Below are 17,640 nucleotides of genomic sequence, written 5' to 3' on the forward strand. Positions count from 1 at the left end.
AAATCTGGATATCATTTAGCGAAACAGTTGGAACGGGAAGCGGAATCTCAAGGGGAGTGTTCTAAAGGGGTGGAGGTCAATCCGGTGTGGTGCAAGTCGTGGAAACTCAAACTTCCCAACAAGATTAAAATTTTTGTGTGGAGGGCTTGTCATAATATCCTCCCTACCAGTGAAAATCTTGTCCGGAGGCGAGTGATTGATGATAGCACTTGTGAGTTGTGTCAAAGAGAGATGGAATCGGTTCTACATGTGTTATGGGAATGCAATGTGGCGGTGCACGTATGGGCAGGGAGTTCGAAGAGAATTCACAAGTGTGGAGGAAGCCATAATAGTTTTATGCAGCTATTGGAGATGTTGTTTTATAGATTGCCTTTGGAGGAAGTGGAGCTGTTTGTGGTGCAAGCCTGGCTATTGTGGACACAGCGAAACAAGGTCAAGACTGGAGGCATGATTCAAGACCCGAATCAACTGGTGAAGCGGGCCTCTGTTTTTTTGGAGGAATACAGAGCATCATAGGATCACCTTGCTGTTCCGGTCGTGGTAGAGAGGAGTTTGAGATGGGTGCCGCCTCCTGAAAACCGTTTTAAACTCAACTTTGATGCAGCCATTTTCCAGGAAATCCATGCGTCGGGCTTCGGGGCTATAATCCGGAACGAGAGGGGCGAAGTTATGGCGTCTTTCTCAGCTAGAGGACCATCATCTGTAGATAGTGAGGAGGCTGAACTCCTTGCATGTAGAAGAGCACTAGAGTTTGCAATAGACACGGGGTTAACGGATATTGTGGTGGAGGGGGACAACTCGGTGGTCATGAAGGATTTACTGAGTTCGCGGACTGAGTTCTCTCGGCTGGGACATTTGTATGAGGACGTGAAGGGGTTGGCAGCAAGGATGACCAATTTGACAGTGAGTTGTGTTCAACGTATAACTAACTCTGTAGCGCATTTCCTTGCCCGATTTGCAAAGAATATTGATGATGTAATTGTATGGGTGGAGGACTCCCCTCCAGTGGCTTTAGAAGCTTTGTACTTTGACAGTTCTTGAGATTTAATAAAAGTTGGAGTTGGTTTCAAAAAAAAAAAAAAAATGGAAGGAAAAGTCTTGAGCAGGGCACCAATGAATAAAGCAACGAAAAGCTGTCAATCTCGGCTTGTTTCGTAACTTTCGTTTTGTATCTTTCTCACTTTGTATAATTTCTTCGTAAAAATATGTCATTTCTATAACTTTTACAACCTGACTTTTGAAACCGCGATGTAAATTATGTTCGAAACTTGTTCGAAACTTCCTACCGACATTAGAGGGTATTTGGTCTTAAAAAAATTAGTAGATTTTTTGTTTTGTTTCTTTTTTCATTTTTAGTTTTTTTTGAGACTCATTGTTTTTTTCTAATGATATAAATTTTACTATAGTTTAATTTAAGTATATATATATATATGTAAAAGTTTAATTTAAGTATATATATGTACAACTTTTTTATCGAAACTTGAATTTCTTCACTTATATTTATAGAGTGTTTATTGTAATAAGGATGTCTGGCCACTGTGAGACTCATAGTTAAAAAAAGGGGTTTAATTTGAAAATTTGTGATAAGCTTTTACTTCAGTATTCTAGAATTTTAACTTTGAATAATAAAAAAATAATACACATTAAAAAAAATAATGAATACACATTAAATTCCAATTAAGCAGTTAGTATGTGTTTAGATAGGATTTATCGTGCGTCTACATTTCTATTTCTTTTTTTTTTTAGCACATAAACAGTAAAATCATATAGATTTACTTATAGAGACAATTATCACTGTCCATATACTATAGCAGTACTATTTACGTACTGTAATAACACTGTTTATACATTTAAAAATATTAAAAATGGATTTCACGATATTATTCATATATTTAAAAATTATTTTATTACGATATTTTTAATTTTTAAATTTAATAAAAATAAGTTGTATAAAAAAGAACGTAATCTTGGCGTGTTTTGCTGGGTATATCTTCGTACCATTTCTGACTTTATGTCATTTCAGTAACTTTTTTGAAACCGCGTGAAATAAAATCATACGGCCAGAGCATTAACTGTGACAGCAAAAGAAGAAGAAAAAAGAAAAAACCCCGAAATACTTTAGTTGTTTTATTGAGCTTTCACATAACAGAGTAACTCTCTTCATTCCCTACTCAATTTTCTGTGGTGTCTCTCTGGTTACTTCATTTTCCATATTTCCCTCATTTCCACAAGCGAACCATGTCGTTTATTGGAGAGGCTGCTTTGTCCGCTGTCATTGACGCGCTGTTTGGCAAGTTAAGTGATGATTTGTTGAAGATCTTTCGGAAAGAGAATTTTGATGCTGAACTCAAGAAGTGGGAGAGAATGTTGCTGAAAATTCAGGCAGTTCTGGATGACGCAGAAGAGAAGCAGGTGACAAACAGGTTGGTGAAGATCTGGCTGGATGAGCTGGAAGACTTGGCTTATGATGTGGACGACATCTTGGACGAGTTTGCTACTGAAGCTCTACGACGTCAGCTGAACCCAGAACCCGAAAGAACGCTACGAAAGGTCTTCAGTGGTAATGTTGGTTCGAATCGAGATTTTGTTAAGCTGATGCGGTCCAAGATTGAAGGTATTGATAGAAGACTGCAGGAAATAGTGGAAGAGAAGAAAGATCTGGAGTTGAGAGAAAATACTGAGGGAAGGAGGACTAGAACAACAAGACCAAGGCCGCCCACAACTTCTCTGGTGAATGAAGGCCATACTTATGGCAGGGACAAAGATAAAGAGGCTATTGTCAAGTTGTTGCTCGAATCAGGTGATGCTCAACTCTCTGTAATTCCCATAGTTGGTATGGGTGGGTTGGGGAAGACGACTCTTGCCCAGCTAGTCTACGACGAAGTGAGCCGTCATTTTGAGTTGAAAGCATGGGTTTGCGTGTCTGAAGATTTTGACAATCTAAGGTTGACAAAAGAAATTCTACGCTCTCTTACTTCTGAATCTTGCCATGATAATAACGATTTAGATTCACTTCAACGCAAACTGAAGGATACATTATCAGGGAAGAAGTTCTTGCTCATCTTGGATGACGTTTGGAATGAAAACTATGACTTGTGGACTGAACTACGCAAGCCTTTCGAATTTGGGGCTCAAGGAAGTAAGATTGTTGTCACAGCTCGGAATGATGGTGTTTCATCAATGATGGGAATTAATTCACCATACAAGTTGAAAGAGTTGTCACGTAATGCTTGTTTACGAGTATTTACCCACCACGCATTAGATGCAACAGATTTTAGTGAGTATCCAGAACTTGAAAAATATGGTCAAAAAATTGTAGATAGGTGCAACGGAGCACCTTTGGCAGCAAAAGCACTTGGCGGCCTTTTACGCACTAAACACGATCCTTATGAGTGGGAAGATGTGTTAAATAGCAAGATTTGGGATATTCCTGAAGATAAGAGCAGTATTTTTTCTGTTCTTAAATTGAGCTACAATTATCTCCTTTCTCATTTAAAGAGGTGTTTTGCCTATTGTTCACTATTCCCAAAAGACCATGAATTTGAGATGAAAAATCTAGTCTTGCTATGGATGGGAGAAGGTTTGGTTCAAGAAACAAAAGGAAAGAAGCCAATGGAAGATCTTGGTGGTGATTATTTTCGTGATCTACTCAATAGATCATTTTTTCAACAATCAAGCTATAATGAATCGCTCTTTGTCATGCATGACCTTATGCATGATTTAGCTATGTGGGCAGCGGGAGACTTGTGCTATAGGTTGGAGGGTCAATTGGGTGGTAGTAAGCAATCTGAGATTCCTACAAAGGTGCGTCATTTTTCTTATATTAAACATTCAAATGATTGCATCCAAATGTTTGATGAAGATGTGCATTTAAGGACCTTCCTGTCGCTACCATTATATAAACAACGTGGCTTAACAAATTTTGATGTTAAATATTGTTTGTTTCCACAATTAAGATGCTTAAGGGTATTATCTTTAAGTGGAAATGATATCTTGGAGCTACCAAGTTCAATTGGTGATTTGAAACATCTAAGATACCTCAACCTTTCTTATACTAAGATTGCAATTCTACCAGAATCAACAAGTTCTTTGTACAACCTACAAACATTGATGTTGAAAGGTTGTAACTCTCTCACAAAATTACCAGAAAAAATTGAAAATTTGGTTAATCTTCGGCATCTCAATATTTCAAATGCAAATTCAATTAGAGAGATGCCAGCGGGAATAGCAAAATTAAAGAACTTACAAACACTTTGCTTTGAGTATATGAATGAATGGCAAGATTGGATTCCTTGCGGAGTTGAGGGCGAAGAATTCCCTTGTTTGCGTGAGCTTTCTATCTCTAATTGCCCCAAATTGGAAGGAAAATTCCCCCATCATCTCCCGACATTGGAAAAACTTTCCATTGATGCATGCAAGCAATTGGTTGTTTCAATTCCAAGTAATTCAGTGCTTCAAGTATTAAAAATTGTGGGATGTAAAGAGGTTAATGTGCATGGGTCTGTGAAGGTAGAAAAGCTAATAATAAAAAATTGTGAGGAGCTGAAATCTTTATGTGAATATGGGATTCTGTCCCTTGTAACACTAGAAATTGAAATCAAATCATGGCAAAGTCTTGTAAACATCAAGTTGAAGTCTACTTTAAGGAAACTAACAATCATTGACTGTAGTGCTTTGGAGTCCTTGGAATTTGTGATAGATGAGGGAGGGGCTTCTTCAGCTTCTTTATTGATGAATGAGGAGAATCTTAGCTGCATTGGTAACAACAATGCATCTCTTCTTGAGCACTTGAAAATTTATGATTGTCCATCCCTAAAATGCGTATCGACAATAGTCGACCTATCTGCCATGCTTAAACGCCTTGATATTGATGATTGCCCAAATCTAACATCTTTATCATCAAAAGACATCTTGCCTACCACCCTTAAAGTCCTTCACGTACTGTGTTGTCCAGAGCTGGAGTTAATAGTAGACGAGTTACACAAGGACACGTTACTTGAAGATCTTCTAATTAGTAATTGTGAAAAGCTTAGGCGCTTACCGAGAGGCCTACACGAACTCTGTCACCTCAAAAAGATCTGTTTAGTAGAGCGTGATAGTCTTATTTCTAATTGTCCATCCCTAAAATGCATATCCTTTCCGGAAGAGGGTTTCCACACCAACCTTAGAGAGCTTTGGGTGGCAGGGCCGAATCTCTGTAAGCAAATATTTGAGTTGGGACTGCACAGACTCACGTCGCTTACATCTCTCTGGATTGGTTATGGAATTATGGATTCGTTTCCAGAAGAGGCAGATGGGAAGACGATGTTGATGTTGCCTACATCTCTCACTTCCCTGACGTTTTTGGAGTTTCCAAATTTGTTATTCCTCTCCTGGAAGTTCTTTCAAAACCTCTCTGCACTTGAACTAATTGACATCGATAAGTGCCCTAAACTCGAGTCCCTCTCAGAGAAGTGTTTTCCTCCCTCGCTTCAGCGACTTAAGATTTATAATTGTCCTGCGCTGAAACAAAACTGCGAGAAAGACAAAGGGATAATGTGGTCAAAGATTGCCAAAATCCCTTCGGTTATGATTGATTACAGGGAGCAGCAAAAATAATTTTGCAAAACAGAGAGATCTTCCTTCCAGGTACAACGTTATTTCGTTTCATAATATTTCAGTTCAAGAATTTTTACTATTATACAATAAAATCCTCTCTGTTTGTGTATTTAAACAATATAATTTTAAAAATTCAAACCCTAATCCAAGCTAATTCTTGCAGTGTTGCAGTAGAGTCTAGCTTCAAAACTTGGAGGAGGTATGTAAATTTTGGTTCGTATACGTTCAATTTTTTTACTTCTTTTAACAATTGAACTTCTGACACCTTGAATTTTTCGTACGTCTCTTATACTTGAAAGTTATTTAAATCATATGAACCCTTTATTCCTAGAGTCATTTAGCTATTCGATGAAATGCCTGAAATAGATATTGTATTGTGGAATTTGAGAACATTTAAAAATAGTACTAATAATACTAAGGACCCCATTTGCACATAATGACAGGATGATTATTGTACCATGTATTGTGATAATTGCAGGTTACATATCATGTTGAGGAACAATGAACAGTGGAGATACGCACATAATGGCAGGATGGCTTTTTATCAATATGATGCCTGAGCAGCTATTAAAGATTATGCCTTGCACAGATGATCAAATCATTCTCACCTGTTGCTACAGATGGCAGGTATTTCTACATTAACCACAACTAATCCAGGTCATTTGTAAAATAACTTTTCGGGAAGTTCCCAGTATTAGAAAATATTGAATTTGACAAACCATCCAATCAGGACAAAAGAAGAACTAAATATTTTCTTAATCAACAGTTACTGTTAGTTCAAAGAGCCCTCTTGTCCTGATACCATTACAGCCTCCAATAAATCAGACTTTTTTTTTTTTTTTAAATAGTCCTATCTTCATCTTATAATACACAGTTCTCTTGGCCAAGTCCATAAATAAACAATGATTACATTTTCAAGGATAAGTATTACTGTAACTTCTCTTGGCTTCCCCATGCCAAACTTTCTTTTATAGGTAAGATAAAATTTCGTGAAAAAAGAAAAGAAAAAAGGACTACTACATGGAAAAAGAACATGTGGTAGCCAAGAAAGTAGGTATCATAACTGCCACATGGTGTCAAAGTATTTCATTGGTTCCAAAGCACTTTTGGGGTGAAATAAAATGTCATAGGTTCATTATAATGTGAACTGATTAGAATGAAATAAATGAACTTGACTATTCCAATAAGTTATGTTGATCTTCATCATTTAATTAGAAATGCTAGAGCCTTTTAGTTTGGATCAGATCTCACTATCAGAGTTGAATTTATTGAATCAAATTCCATTAATAATTGGGTCTCAGTTTGGATGGAGAGATCCTACACAGATGCTTGCTTTTTTTTTTTTTTTTCACATGTTATTCTTGTTATTGCAGCCACTCTTTGTAAATTCAGGAATGTGACCATATGGTCTTGATCTTTCAAGAAGAAAAGGCTGGGAATCAATCTCTAAGAAGCTATAAACCTACTGTAGGATACAATTTGGTGATGATCAGGCATGGCAAGTGTTGATCTTTGGTGGAAGTGGTGGGTTTGGAGCAGGTGAGGTCCAAGCTTTGTCAGACAATTTGTGAAGCCTTATCCTATGTACTTGCAAAAGGTGCAGCAGCTGCACTTGTACTTACGAGTATGTCTGGGGTTTACAGCCATTGTTGTGGATTGAAAACATGAAGTTGTGAGATACATGCTGTTAACATATTGACTGTTAACATATTGTTGTGCTGTGTTCCTAATCTTCTAAGCCCTGGTTTCATCAAGCTATTGGCAAATTCCCACTAATGCTTGTCACCTAGAGGACCAGCAACAATAATTGTATAAAACATATTTACACAATCAGTACCACCCATGTGTGATGCATATTCAAGGTAGTGGACATAAGAAATTAGGTATAGTTTTAAGAGGCAATGAAACCTTCAAGCATTTCTTTTCTAATTTTTGCTCAAAAGTTGTATATACTGAAAAGGAATTTTATTTGTAGTTTTCATTGGGGGGACTATTTCAAATATACCTTAAGAGGCAATGAAACTGTCAAGCATTTCTTCTAATTTTTGGTCAAAGGTTTTATATACTTAAAAGGAATTTCATCTGTAGTTTTCATTGGGGGGACTATTTCAAATATACCTTAGTGAAATAAATTATGGTCCTTTGTGTGTTTCACATCTGTGAGGAACTGTAGCTATAGAGAGCCATATGAAGCCTTGCTCTGTGGGTAATTGGCTTGGGAGCAGAACTAGTTCATTTGCTAATGAAAATTACTTAAAAAAGGGAAAAAAAATTAGAATTGTCAATTCAACATAATAAATTACTCTTTTTCTGCTACAGGCTGTGGGTGATTTAGGCTTTCAGAAACAAAGCTACCACCAAAGGCAGTGAGCGAGGTCAATGCTGTGACAATGCTCGATTATATTAAGAAAATGAAGCAGCGTTGTAGGGAGGCTTACATGTTAAAGTAGGACCAAGTTATCAAGTTGAGGGGAGTACTTTGGACGTTTAGAGGCAGACAGGGATGGCAACTCCTGGTTATGCAGGATGTGATAAGAGATGAAGTTGGAAAGGTTCATGCTTGTTTTGCGATGAAAGAAATGAGTAATGTTATTACTGCTGGATGTGTTAGCTGGGACAAAAATTCCAAATCCACTGCCTTCCTCCTCCTTTTGAGACAAGCTCTTTGGCTTTGAAACGTATGGGAATTCTAAGTGTTTTTGTGCTCTCAACTGGCAAATAGCTTGAGAACCTTTTTGAAAACAGACAAATTCAGGACAGGGTGAGTGCAGGTGATATTGGTGACCTTTAAAGTCTATTAACCAGTATAAGAAGTGTTGGCTCTAATGGTATTGATCCCAAAATTCTTTGTCAATTCAGGCACTATGCAAAGATGACATCAAACTACTATATGAATATCTTTTGGTCCTCTGCTGGTAGGTAGGGGCTCTATTTTGGTCCTGTCTGTATCAAACCTTTTGTTGTGTTTGTGTCCTGTCTCCTTTGTAACTAACTTATGTTTTGTTTTGTGCCTAATCAAAAGTACCAGTTTACACTATATAGTAAGGGATGCGGTTGACGTGCAACCAGTTTGACAAATGTGTTGGAAGATTTGTTTTTGAAACTTTACTTTCAGGCTCAGTAATCAAACAATCTTGGCTTAAAAAATTGTTCAGACCGCATTACAAATTGTGCTTGAAATCACAGCTTTTCGATCAACCACTATGGTGAGCACGGTAATTAGCTATATAGTTAGACCATCAATATATTTTCTTTCCCTTCTAAAATTTTCTTGATTGTGTTAGCACAGAAATTTCAGCCTTTGATTTGTATGTCTAACTCAAATTCATTTCAAGTTTTCAGCTACTCTTTGATGGTGGATGGTTGCATTCATAACGGGCTAATTGGTCATTCTTCAGCAGTACATTGATTTGTTGGATTCTAGCTGAGATGGTAACATTAGCTGAATTTGGGGATCTGGTAATAATAATAAAAACTTTTGTCATAGCTTCTCATCATTGTTAACTCAGAAGGCTAACTGGAATATAAAAGTTTGATCAATGAGGAAGACACACAAATTGAATTTCTCTCCATGGGACAAAGGGTTTAATATTCCTCTCAGTTTGCAGGCTTACCATGTTCAGGTTATAAAATAGTATCATCTTTTTTTTCCACTTATGATCGATATTGATGAATTTTCAGGCACAGATTATACCCTTCCACTACACTACCTGAGCCATCAATTTTAACTTATTTATTAGTTCCATTGAGTAAAACTACATTATTAGGAGGGACTTTTCTGCATTTTTTGAATGAAACAAGGCAGCCTATTAGTAGGGGTACATTCCTAACATGAGATATAATATTGAAAAAAACAAAAACAAAAACAAAAATCCTGAATTTATATCATGGTGAATGAGGAAGACACACAAATTGAATTTCTCTCCATGGGATAAAGGGTTTAATTTTCCTCTCAGTTTGCATGCTTACCATGTTCAGGTTACAAAATAATATCATCTTTTTTTTTTCACTTATGATCAATATTGATGAATTTTCAGGCACAGATTATACTGTTCCACTACACTACCTGAGCCATCAATTTTAACTTATTTACTAGTTCCATTGAGTAAAACTACGTTATTAGGAGGGACTTTTCTGCATTTTTTGAATGAAACAAGGCAGCCTATTAGTAAGGGTACATTCCTAACATGAGATATAATATTGAAAAAAACAAAAACAAAAAACCTGAATTTATATCATGTTGAATGTTCAGAGTTGTCCCAAAGAATAACTATATGATAGATACAAGTGTCAGATAGAATTGAGAAACTTTAGCTTCATATTTCTATTTGTTTGATCTGGATTTCTGTAAATTTTACTAAAGCAAGATGATAGTCGTCACTGAATTTTTCATTTAAAACTTTCAGGAAAGTTTTTCATTGGTTGTACGATTTAAAGGAGGCCAACCTGTTAATTATATATGTGCTAAACTATTGAAAACATGGAAGCAGCAAACTATTTGAACTCTGTTTGCAAGTCTGGTAATTACAAATATTTTTCTTTATCTTCTTTTCATGTTTAAGTATATAAATACTTTTGTCTGCTTGCTCTGCCTGTTTCTTTTTGGTCTTGGTAAATATTACAGTGCTTCCACTTCCTTGCTAAATGATTTGATCTTGAATTTGTCCACAGGCATCTGCAATTCCAATAAGAGACATCTGGAAGCAAAAGCATCATAAGGCAATAAATGCTCTCTATATTTTTTTGTGGATTCCCTCCACCTTAGTTGTACGTATCGTAAACTCCCTTGTAATAGATTGCTAAATCCACCGTTATTTGCTATCACAATATTGCAGTTAAAGAATTTGTTGATGTAGATTGCTAAATCCGACAATATACCCAAAATGAAAGAACAAAATCCTCTTTTTTCCTCCATCTGTGTATTTAGACAATGTGACTTTTAAATTTTGAACCTTAACCTCTTATTAGCTAATTCTTGCTGTGGGGCAGCAGAGGCTAGCTTCTGAACTCCTAAAAGCTTTTCTTGAATTTCAAAATTTGGAGATGTGTAAAATTTTGGATTTTGTCATGTACACTCATTTTTTTTCTTCTCCTTTTTTCCGTCTTAACAGTTGAACTTATGGCATTGAATTTTTAGCTTATCAACATCTCTTATGGTTTGTGAATTATTTGAATTGTGTGAACCTCTTATACCTAAAGACATGTAGCTGTTTGATGAAATGCCTAGAGGAGACGTTCTATCTTGGAATTTGATTGATTGCAGATTACATATCATAGTGTAAGACGATGATTAGTGGAAACGTGCAAAATGACAGGATAGCTTTTTAATAAGATGCCTGAGCAGAATGTCGTTTCAACCAAAGATCGTGCTTTGCAAGGATTTTCAAGCATTGTCACCTGCGTTACAGATGGGCAGGTATTTCATTTGTTCCAAAGCACTGTAACCCCACCATTCCTTAACTTATGCTGATGTTTTTTCTTAATATTTTTAGCTAGCTGTTGTATACTGAATAAGGAAGCAGGACACTTGTTTTGTGACGTAATGGATTCTGAGGTCTTGGTTTTTTGACGATTGATGCTTCTTAATCTTGTTTTTCACATTGCTTTCGTTTGCTCTCAAAAATAATAATTTTCTTTCTTTTGTGAACTATGGGCATTTATAATTACAAAATTTCTTTCATTTTAGCTGATACATGTTCAGACTTTTGGAAGTGGAGAGCAAACTACATTTCTTGTCAAACAACAGGGACAAGCTTATAAGTTGCCTATTGAGCCTAGGAGTCCCCATTTATTTCAACTCATAATTTTAGGTGAGACTTGCTCATATTCTGGAAATGGAATGCTAGCTGCTTTAATTGCTGATAATGTTGTCACATATGGAGGCTTTCCAATAGAGAATGAATTCTTTGCTCCATCAATCACTTCCTTGACTTTTGCCAATTATCCTGAACTTTTTAAAATTAGATGACTGGTTGATTCCCGGTGTGGTATGCTAATGGAAAGTTGTAAATGAAAGTCCCTTGGCATGGGGATCTCTCCTTTTTTATCTCATCAATAGCGGTTGTAGTTTGTATTTGAACTAAAGTTTTTTCTTTTTATAATAAATTTTAAACTTGATCAATAAGGAAGACACATTGATTGAGTTATGCTCTTTGTGATAAGTGTATAATTTTGATTGTGTGTGTGTGTGTGTTTTCCCTCTCAGAGCTCATGACCACTTTCAGGGATTTCACAGTGGAAATATGAAAGGAGGGCCAGAAGGAGAAGGGAGGTTGGACCATAATTCACAAATATTCTTCTCAATTTGTACCTGCCCTCTATGTGTAGCTGATTCCACTTCAGGTTGTTTACTACTATCACTTATTTGTATTTATAATCCTTCGTTACTTGGTTAATTCTTCAGGCACAGAAGACATGTTCCCACTATACTACCATCAATATAACCTGCTTAATAACTCCATTTAGTAAACATATACTAAAAGGAGGCTTTCTGTAGCTATTAAATGAGACAAAAATGCATTTTAGTAAGGCCTAGTTTCCCAAAGCAATGTATAAAATTGAAAAACAACACTCAAGAACCTGAATGTGCAGAGTTTCAGAAACAAATACTAACCATATGAGAGATTTGAGTTTTAGACACAAATGGAAAAATTTCTCCATATTTCTTGTTTGATTTAAATTTAAGTTAATTTTGGTATGGCTGATGATTCACCTGATTATATTTCAGTGGAAAGAACCTTCCATGCTATTATATGAACTTTAGAAGTAAAAATTCATTGTTGATGGTAGCTCTTTTTGAATACTCAAGGCATATCTTATTTGCTGACTGTTTAATTTTTTTTCTTTTTCCATTTCTTCTGTTTCATTTTTCGATGTTCCTCTCCACTGGCCACTTTATGGACTGGTTGGCATCATGGCACAATCTCCAGAGGACATAAAGAGCGAGATGAAAGGAGGCATTCTGGCCTGGGAGAGCAGAAACTGAAATCAACTTTTCCACCCGTGTTTATGTAGATAAAAAGGTCAGTGCCCCTTTCTTTGACCTTGTTCATCTTTCGAAACGCCATCAACTTAGAGATAACTTATAGAATTTTTTGTTGAATTCTATTATTTTTTTCATTTTCAAAGTTTTCTTTCTTTAGTTTAGTGTGTGCTGTAGTACCTTCTTTCCCATTAATATAAGAAAGTAGTATGCTACAGAAAACCAAGACTCATAGTTGTCATTGAATTTTCGTTGTAAACTTTAAGGCAAGTTTTTCATAGGTAATTCGACCTGATGGAGGCTATCCAGTTATCGACCTAAAGTTTTATCTCTACGGACAATGATCCCTTTTTCTTCTGCTATTCTTGCTATTATAGCCACTTTGTGTGCTATTTTAAAATGCTGGAATGTGGGACACGTTTGAAGGGAAGGTTGTCATGCTTCTCAAGCTCTTTACTATTGCAGGCACATGATCATGATTCGTCAAGAAGCAATGGTTGGGTATCATTGTAATGAGAACCTTCTTTGTGAGTGCAATTGGATATGATTTGTAGATTGTTGGGCATAGCAAGTGGAAGTTAGTACCAAAATAAAAAGTTGCCGTTGAGGTGTAGACTTTGTCAAGCAATTTGGAAACCTTATCCTATGTACTTATGAAAGGCGTGCACTGCATTTGTAGTTATCAGTGGCTTCTGAGGTTTGCAGCCTTTGTTGTGGAAGTGGGAGAGACAAGCTGTTGAAGAAGACATTGCTTTGCTGCATTTGCGATTTTTAAGCTATGGTTTTGTCAAGTCCATGGTTGAATGCTCACTAATGCTCATCGGCTTGCCAATCTACATCTTCCTCTTCTTTGCTATAGCCTAGTCCTCTTTGTAATGTGACTTTTATCTTATACATCATATGTTCTATTGAGGTTTCTTTAAGCTGTTTTTTGGCTCGTCTGAAAAGAAGCAAGATTACCAGTTTACAAAATATAGTTAAGGATGCAGTTGACTAGCAACCAGTTTGACTAGCGTGTTGAAATTTGTTCTTTGAAATTTTGTCTCAGCCATCAAATAATCTTGGCCTAGAAATTATTTGGACTCCATCAGACATTGTGCTTGAAATTATAACTTTAAGAGCTACCACTTTAATTGGTACTGTAATTCACTATTGGAATATTTAGTAAGACCATTATCATTATTTTCAAAAAATTTCTAGACAGTGAAAGCACATTAATTTTCGCCTCAACTATGTAGTTTTATCTACTCAATTTCAATTCAAAATTTAAACTCCTTTGTGCTTGACTGCTGTAAGTAAAGTGCGCTGATTACCTTGCATTACATTGATTTATTACATTATTGTCGATATGGTCACATTAGCTGAATTCCGGGATCAGGTAATGAAAACTTTTGTCGTGGTTTCCTATCATTGTTGACTTTGATTGATGAGGAAGAGACACGGATTGAATTATGCCACTTGGGAACCCGAAATTATCTCTTGCCGAATATGCAAGGGTTTTTTCAATACAAACTCTGGTTATATATATATATATATATATATGAAATTTAGCTAAAAATGGGAACTTTTTTTTATTTTTATTTTTATTTTTTTTATATTAATTAGAGTATTGTGAAAATTAGGTTTTTCCAATCCGGGTAGGATATAACCAAATTGGATGGAATAATGTATAATTAGGACGTCTAATAATTATTATTTTTTTATATGCAACGCGTTATTTCAGAGAGAATAAGATCCGGAAGATCAGCCCACTCAGACATGATACTTATGGTGTGAGACTGAAAAAACAAGTCAATTTAAAATTTTAGTGCGCCATCACAAAAAAATTGATTATAAAGAATATTATTATTAGTGGCAAACGGCAACATGTAATATGCTAAATAATAAATCATGTTTTTATTTAGTAATTTCATACCAAGTCTACACACACTCATAAAAACAGAGCAACTTCTCTGGCAGATAACAACCAAAAAAAAAAAAAAAAACCAACTAGCACATAAACATTGATATGATCCAAAGAGAAAAATAAAAAGCAATTTGAAGAATATTGTATAGGTAAAGTACCCACCAACCAAAATCAACAAAACAGAAAAAAGAAAGCAATTTGCTGATGGAAAAACTCAGAAACTTATCTAGGACTTTGTTTTGGTTTGGAGGGCAGACCCTTTTGCTGATTGATGAAGGGAGTGAACGACTACTGAGAGAGAGAGAAAGCGCGGCACTAGGGCTTATTTCAAAACCCTCAAAAACAGAGTCTGCGTGTGTGTGAGAGTGAGAGCGAGAGAGAAAGAGGGGAAAAAAAATTAAGAAAAGAAGAAACATATTGGATGAAAAATAAAATAAAGAACAAAGAGATAAGGGAAAAATAAAATAAAAAACATGAAATTAAAATAGAGGAGAAAAAAAGAAGAAGAAATGTATTGGATAAAAAATAAAATTAAAAAATAAAGAGATAAGGGAAAAATTAAATGAAGAATAAGGAATTAAAATTGAGAAATGCTATTACAATATTTTCACAACAAATTTTAAATATTAAACTATTACTAGCTAAATCTTAAATAAATGTTGTATTTAAATTAAAGCCCTTAACAATTTACCACAAATTAAAATCAACAAGAGGTGTGGTTACCTAGTGCTAAACGTGTGTACTCAACTAGAAGTGCTTATAAGCTGCTGTACAATGCTGACAGGAAATCCATGCCAGGTTGTTCAACTCAAGGGAAAATTCAAGCTATTTGGAATGGCATTTGGAACCTCCAGGTTCCTCATAAAGTCAAACACATGATTTGGAGAGCTACTCATAATGCTCTGCCGACCCTTTGTAATTTGGGGAGGAGGAATGTGGTTAGCTGTGTTCGATGCTGGAGCTGTAAGTCTGAAAGTGAAGATACTGTGCACGCTCTCTGGAAGTGCTCATCTCTGTTTGTGTTATGGGAACCTGATGGGGTATTGAAAAAGCTGCTCAGGTACAATGTTAGCTCTTTTGCTGATTTGTGGATGATGGTCTTGGACAATAGACACTGCCTTGATGTTAATCTCCTTGCTATAATTTTCTGGATGATCTGGAGTAGACGGAACTCAGTGAGATTGGGTGAGGCAGCTATCGAGATAAGGAAAATAAGGCAGCAAGCGAGGCTTTTCCTTTCAAGATTTCCTAGAAGCCCAGGATCCGAAACAAGTCTGCCCAAGGGTGACTGACAGAGCCATACGATGGATTCCTCCCATCCATCCCCGAGTCAAGGTTAATTTTGACGGAGCTACCTTCAATTCAAAAGGTTCTGCTGGACTTGGGATTGTCATTCGGGACGGCTCGGGTGGTGTGGTGGGTGCCATGACAGAACGGGTGCACCTTCCCTCATCCCCTGCAGTTGTTGAAGCTATGGCATGTAGGAGGGCTCTTTTATTTGCACAAGAGCTGGGTTGTGTTGATTGCTCAGTTGAAGGTGATGAGGAGGTGATTATCAACTCTATTGTTGCTCGAGAGGTTTTGAATCCGGAATATGGTCAGGTAATTCAAGATGTCCTCACGCTAGCTGCAGGTTTTCAATTTTGTAATTTCTCTCTTGTAAAACGTATTGGCAATACAGTTGCCCATTTCTTAGCCAGGAAAGCTGTATCTGGCCATGAGCTACAGGTTTGGACAGACTCCTTACCTGCTGACATAGCTCCCTTAGTCACTCGTGACACTTTGTAATGTTTTCTCTCTTTATTTTATGAAATAATCCCTGGCCTTTGGGTCGGTTTTCTCAAAAAAAAAAAAAAAAAAAAAAAAATCAACAATAACTTGCATGGTTTAGTTTGCCATCACTTGTATTAATTGCGAAAAACCTTAATAGAAATCAAAAGGTTTTTTTTTTTTTTTTTTAATTTAAAAAACATAGTTTGGATCCTTTGCATATTTCATGTAATCAAACGCTCACCTGTAGATAATCAAGCCTATTTTTTCCTTTTGCTTTGGATGGAATTATACAAACCGTAAATTTTGGGATAGGTTTGAGGCATATTTTGGGATTTCTATATTCTATTTATAATTTCCCTCAATTAGAAAATAAATCAAGAAATTAAGGACCCAAATTGAATGTTTGAACTACCCAACAATAAATAAATAAAAATGGCTCCTTGACATCTTATTAAGATCTTGCATATTAGGATTAGGTTTTATACCTAAATCAGAAATTTTTTATTTTGACTATCAATTATTAAAATTTATTGCTCACAAATGTAATTAAGGGTACCAACTAAAGATTTAAACTCCTAATTTGGTTAGAAATTGACTAGAGTAAATTGATTCAATAAAAGAACCAGGGGGGGGGGGCGGGGGTTTAATAATTGGAGTTGTGAAAAATTAGGTTTTTTCAATTCGGTTAGGGTTTAATCAAATTGGATGGAATAGGAAGGACATCTAATTAGGTTTTTCTGTTTATGTCAATTGAAGGTGCACTTATCAAATTAAGATACCTAATTTGTAATTTATAGGCCTTCAATATCTAATTGGGTGAGGTGATCAATGGTTATGATTTTACAAAGGAAAGCTTCTGGTAGAATTAGAACTTTAGAAGTCTACACTACAATTCCCTTTACCTATACTTTTTTTACTACTTAAGGAAGATATATTTTTCCTAACTGTTAAACTATTACTTTGTTCCCTACATTACTGTTATTTATACTTGTCTTTTTAGTGGAGTATGTGTTACTAAATGTTTGGCCTCAATTTTCAAGAAAGTCTGTTTCTTTTAAACATATACAATCTAAATTAAAAACATAATTAAATATATTGAGAAAAAAAAAAAAAACAGACCCTTTTGCTTGGTTAGTGGAAATCACAGATCTCTATACATTGTAAAAAAACATGAAATCAAATTTCTTTGCTTTAATTCATAAAACAATGTAGCAGGCATAGCAAATATTAGCTCATAAGTTAAAATATCAAACAAAAACACCAATCATAGCTGCAACAACAATAGATAACACACCAGATATCAATTTTCCTGACAAATTTACCGATAGTAATAATCAAACTGATTACTAACACAAGTTTTCTAAGCGCATGTACAAAGCTC

The 17,640-nt window shown here is 35.7% G+C and overlaps 2 protein-coding genes across 51 annotated transcripts; both read left to right on the plus strand.

Annotated features, from left to right (window-relative positions):
- The first annotated feature begins 1,969 nt into the window (after nucleotides 1-1,969).
- Nucleotides 1,970-13,798, plus strand: LOC126723816 (putative disease resistance protein RGA3). Of its 50 annotated transcripts, none has more exons than XM_050427638.1 (16): nucleotides 1,970-5,628; nucleotides 5,762-5,797; nucleotides 6,077-6,225; nucleotides 6,972-7,460; nucleotides 7,918-8,359; nucleotides 8,458-8,517; nucleotides 8,621-8,813; nucleotides 8,941-9,057; nucleotides 10,005-10,118; nucleotides 10,270-10,365; nucleotides 10,710-10,754; nucleotides 10,862-11,014; nucleotides 11,285-11,408; nucleotides 11,804-11,940; nucleotides 12,528-12,620; nucleotides 13,046-13,798. In XM_050427638.1, the coding sequence occupies exon 1, from the start codon at nucleotides 2,239-2,241 to the stop codon at nucleotides 5,596-5,598; it is 3,360 nt and encodes a 1,119-aa protein (XP_050283595.1). In that variant the 5' UTR covers nucleotides 1,970-2,238; the 3' UTR covers nucleotides 5,599-5,628; nucleotides 5,762-5,797; nucleotides 6,077-6,225; nucleotides 6,972-7,460; nucleotides 7,918-8,359; nucleotides 8,458-8,517; nucleotides 8,621-8,813; nucleotides 8,941-9,057; nucleotides 10,005-10,118; nucleotides 10,270-10,365; nucleotides 10,710-10,754; nucleotides 10,862-11,014; nucleotides 11,285-11,408; nucleotides 11,804-11,940; nucleotides 12,528-12,620; nucleotides 13,046-13,798. The 50 variants fall into 50 exon arrangements, with proteins under 50 accessions (XP_050283595.1, XP_050283587.1, XP_050283601.1 ...); XM_050427630.1 differs by lacking the exon at nucleotides 10,710-10,754 and adding an exon at nucleotides 11,091-11,152; XM_050427644.1 differs by lacking the exon at nucleotides 10,710-10,754 and adding an exon at nucleotides 11,091-11,152 and having other exon boundaries at nucleotides 11,823-11,940.
- A 1,479-nt stretch (nucleotides 13,799-15,277) lies between these two features.
- Nucleotides 15,278-16,274, plus strand: LOC126722658 (uncharacterized). Its single transcript, XM_050425801.1, has 2 exons — nucleotides 15,278-15,770; nucleotides 15,856-16,274. The coding sequence occupies exons 1-2, from the start codon at nucleotides 15,278-15,280 to the stop codon at nucleotides 16,272-16,274; spliced, it is 912 nt and encodes a 303-aa protein (XP_050281758.1).
- The last annotated feature ends 1,366 nt before the right edge of the window (nucleotides 16,275-17,640 follow it).

Source organism: Quercus robur, chromosome 4 (assembly GCF_932294415.1).
Source record: "Quercus robur chromosome 4, dhQueRobu3.1, whole genome shotgun sequence".
Classification (NCBI taxonomy): domain Eukaryota; kingdom Viridiplantae; phylum Streptophyta; class Magnoliopsida; order Fagales; family Fagaceae; genus Quercus; species Quercus robur.

Coding starts and splice junctions, on each gene's coding strand:
- LOC126723816 (XM_050427631.1), top strand. CDS start 2,239: ATGTCGTTTATTGGAGAGGCTGCTTTGTCCGCTGTCATTGACGCGCTG.
- LOC126722658 (XM_050425801.1), top strand. CDS start 15,278: ATGCCAGGTTGTTCAACTCAAGGGAAAATTCAAGCTATTTGGAATGGC. Junction 15,771..15,855: donor CGAAACAAGTCTGCCCAAGG/GTGACTGACAGA, acceptor TCAATTCAAAAG/GTTCTGCTGGACTTGGGATT.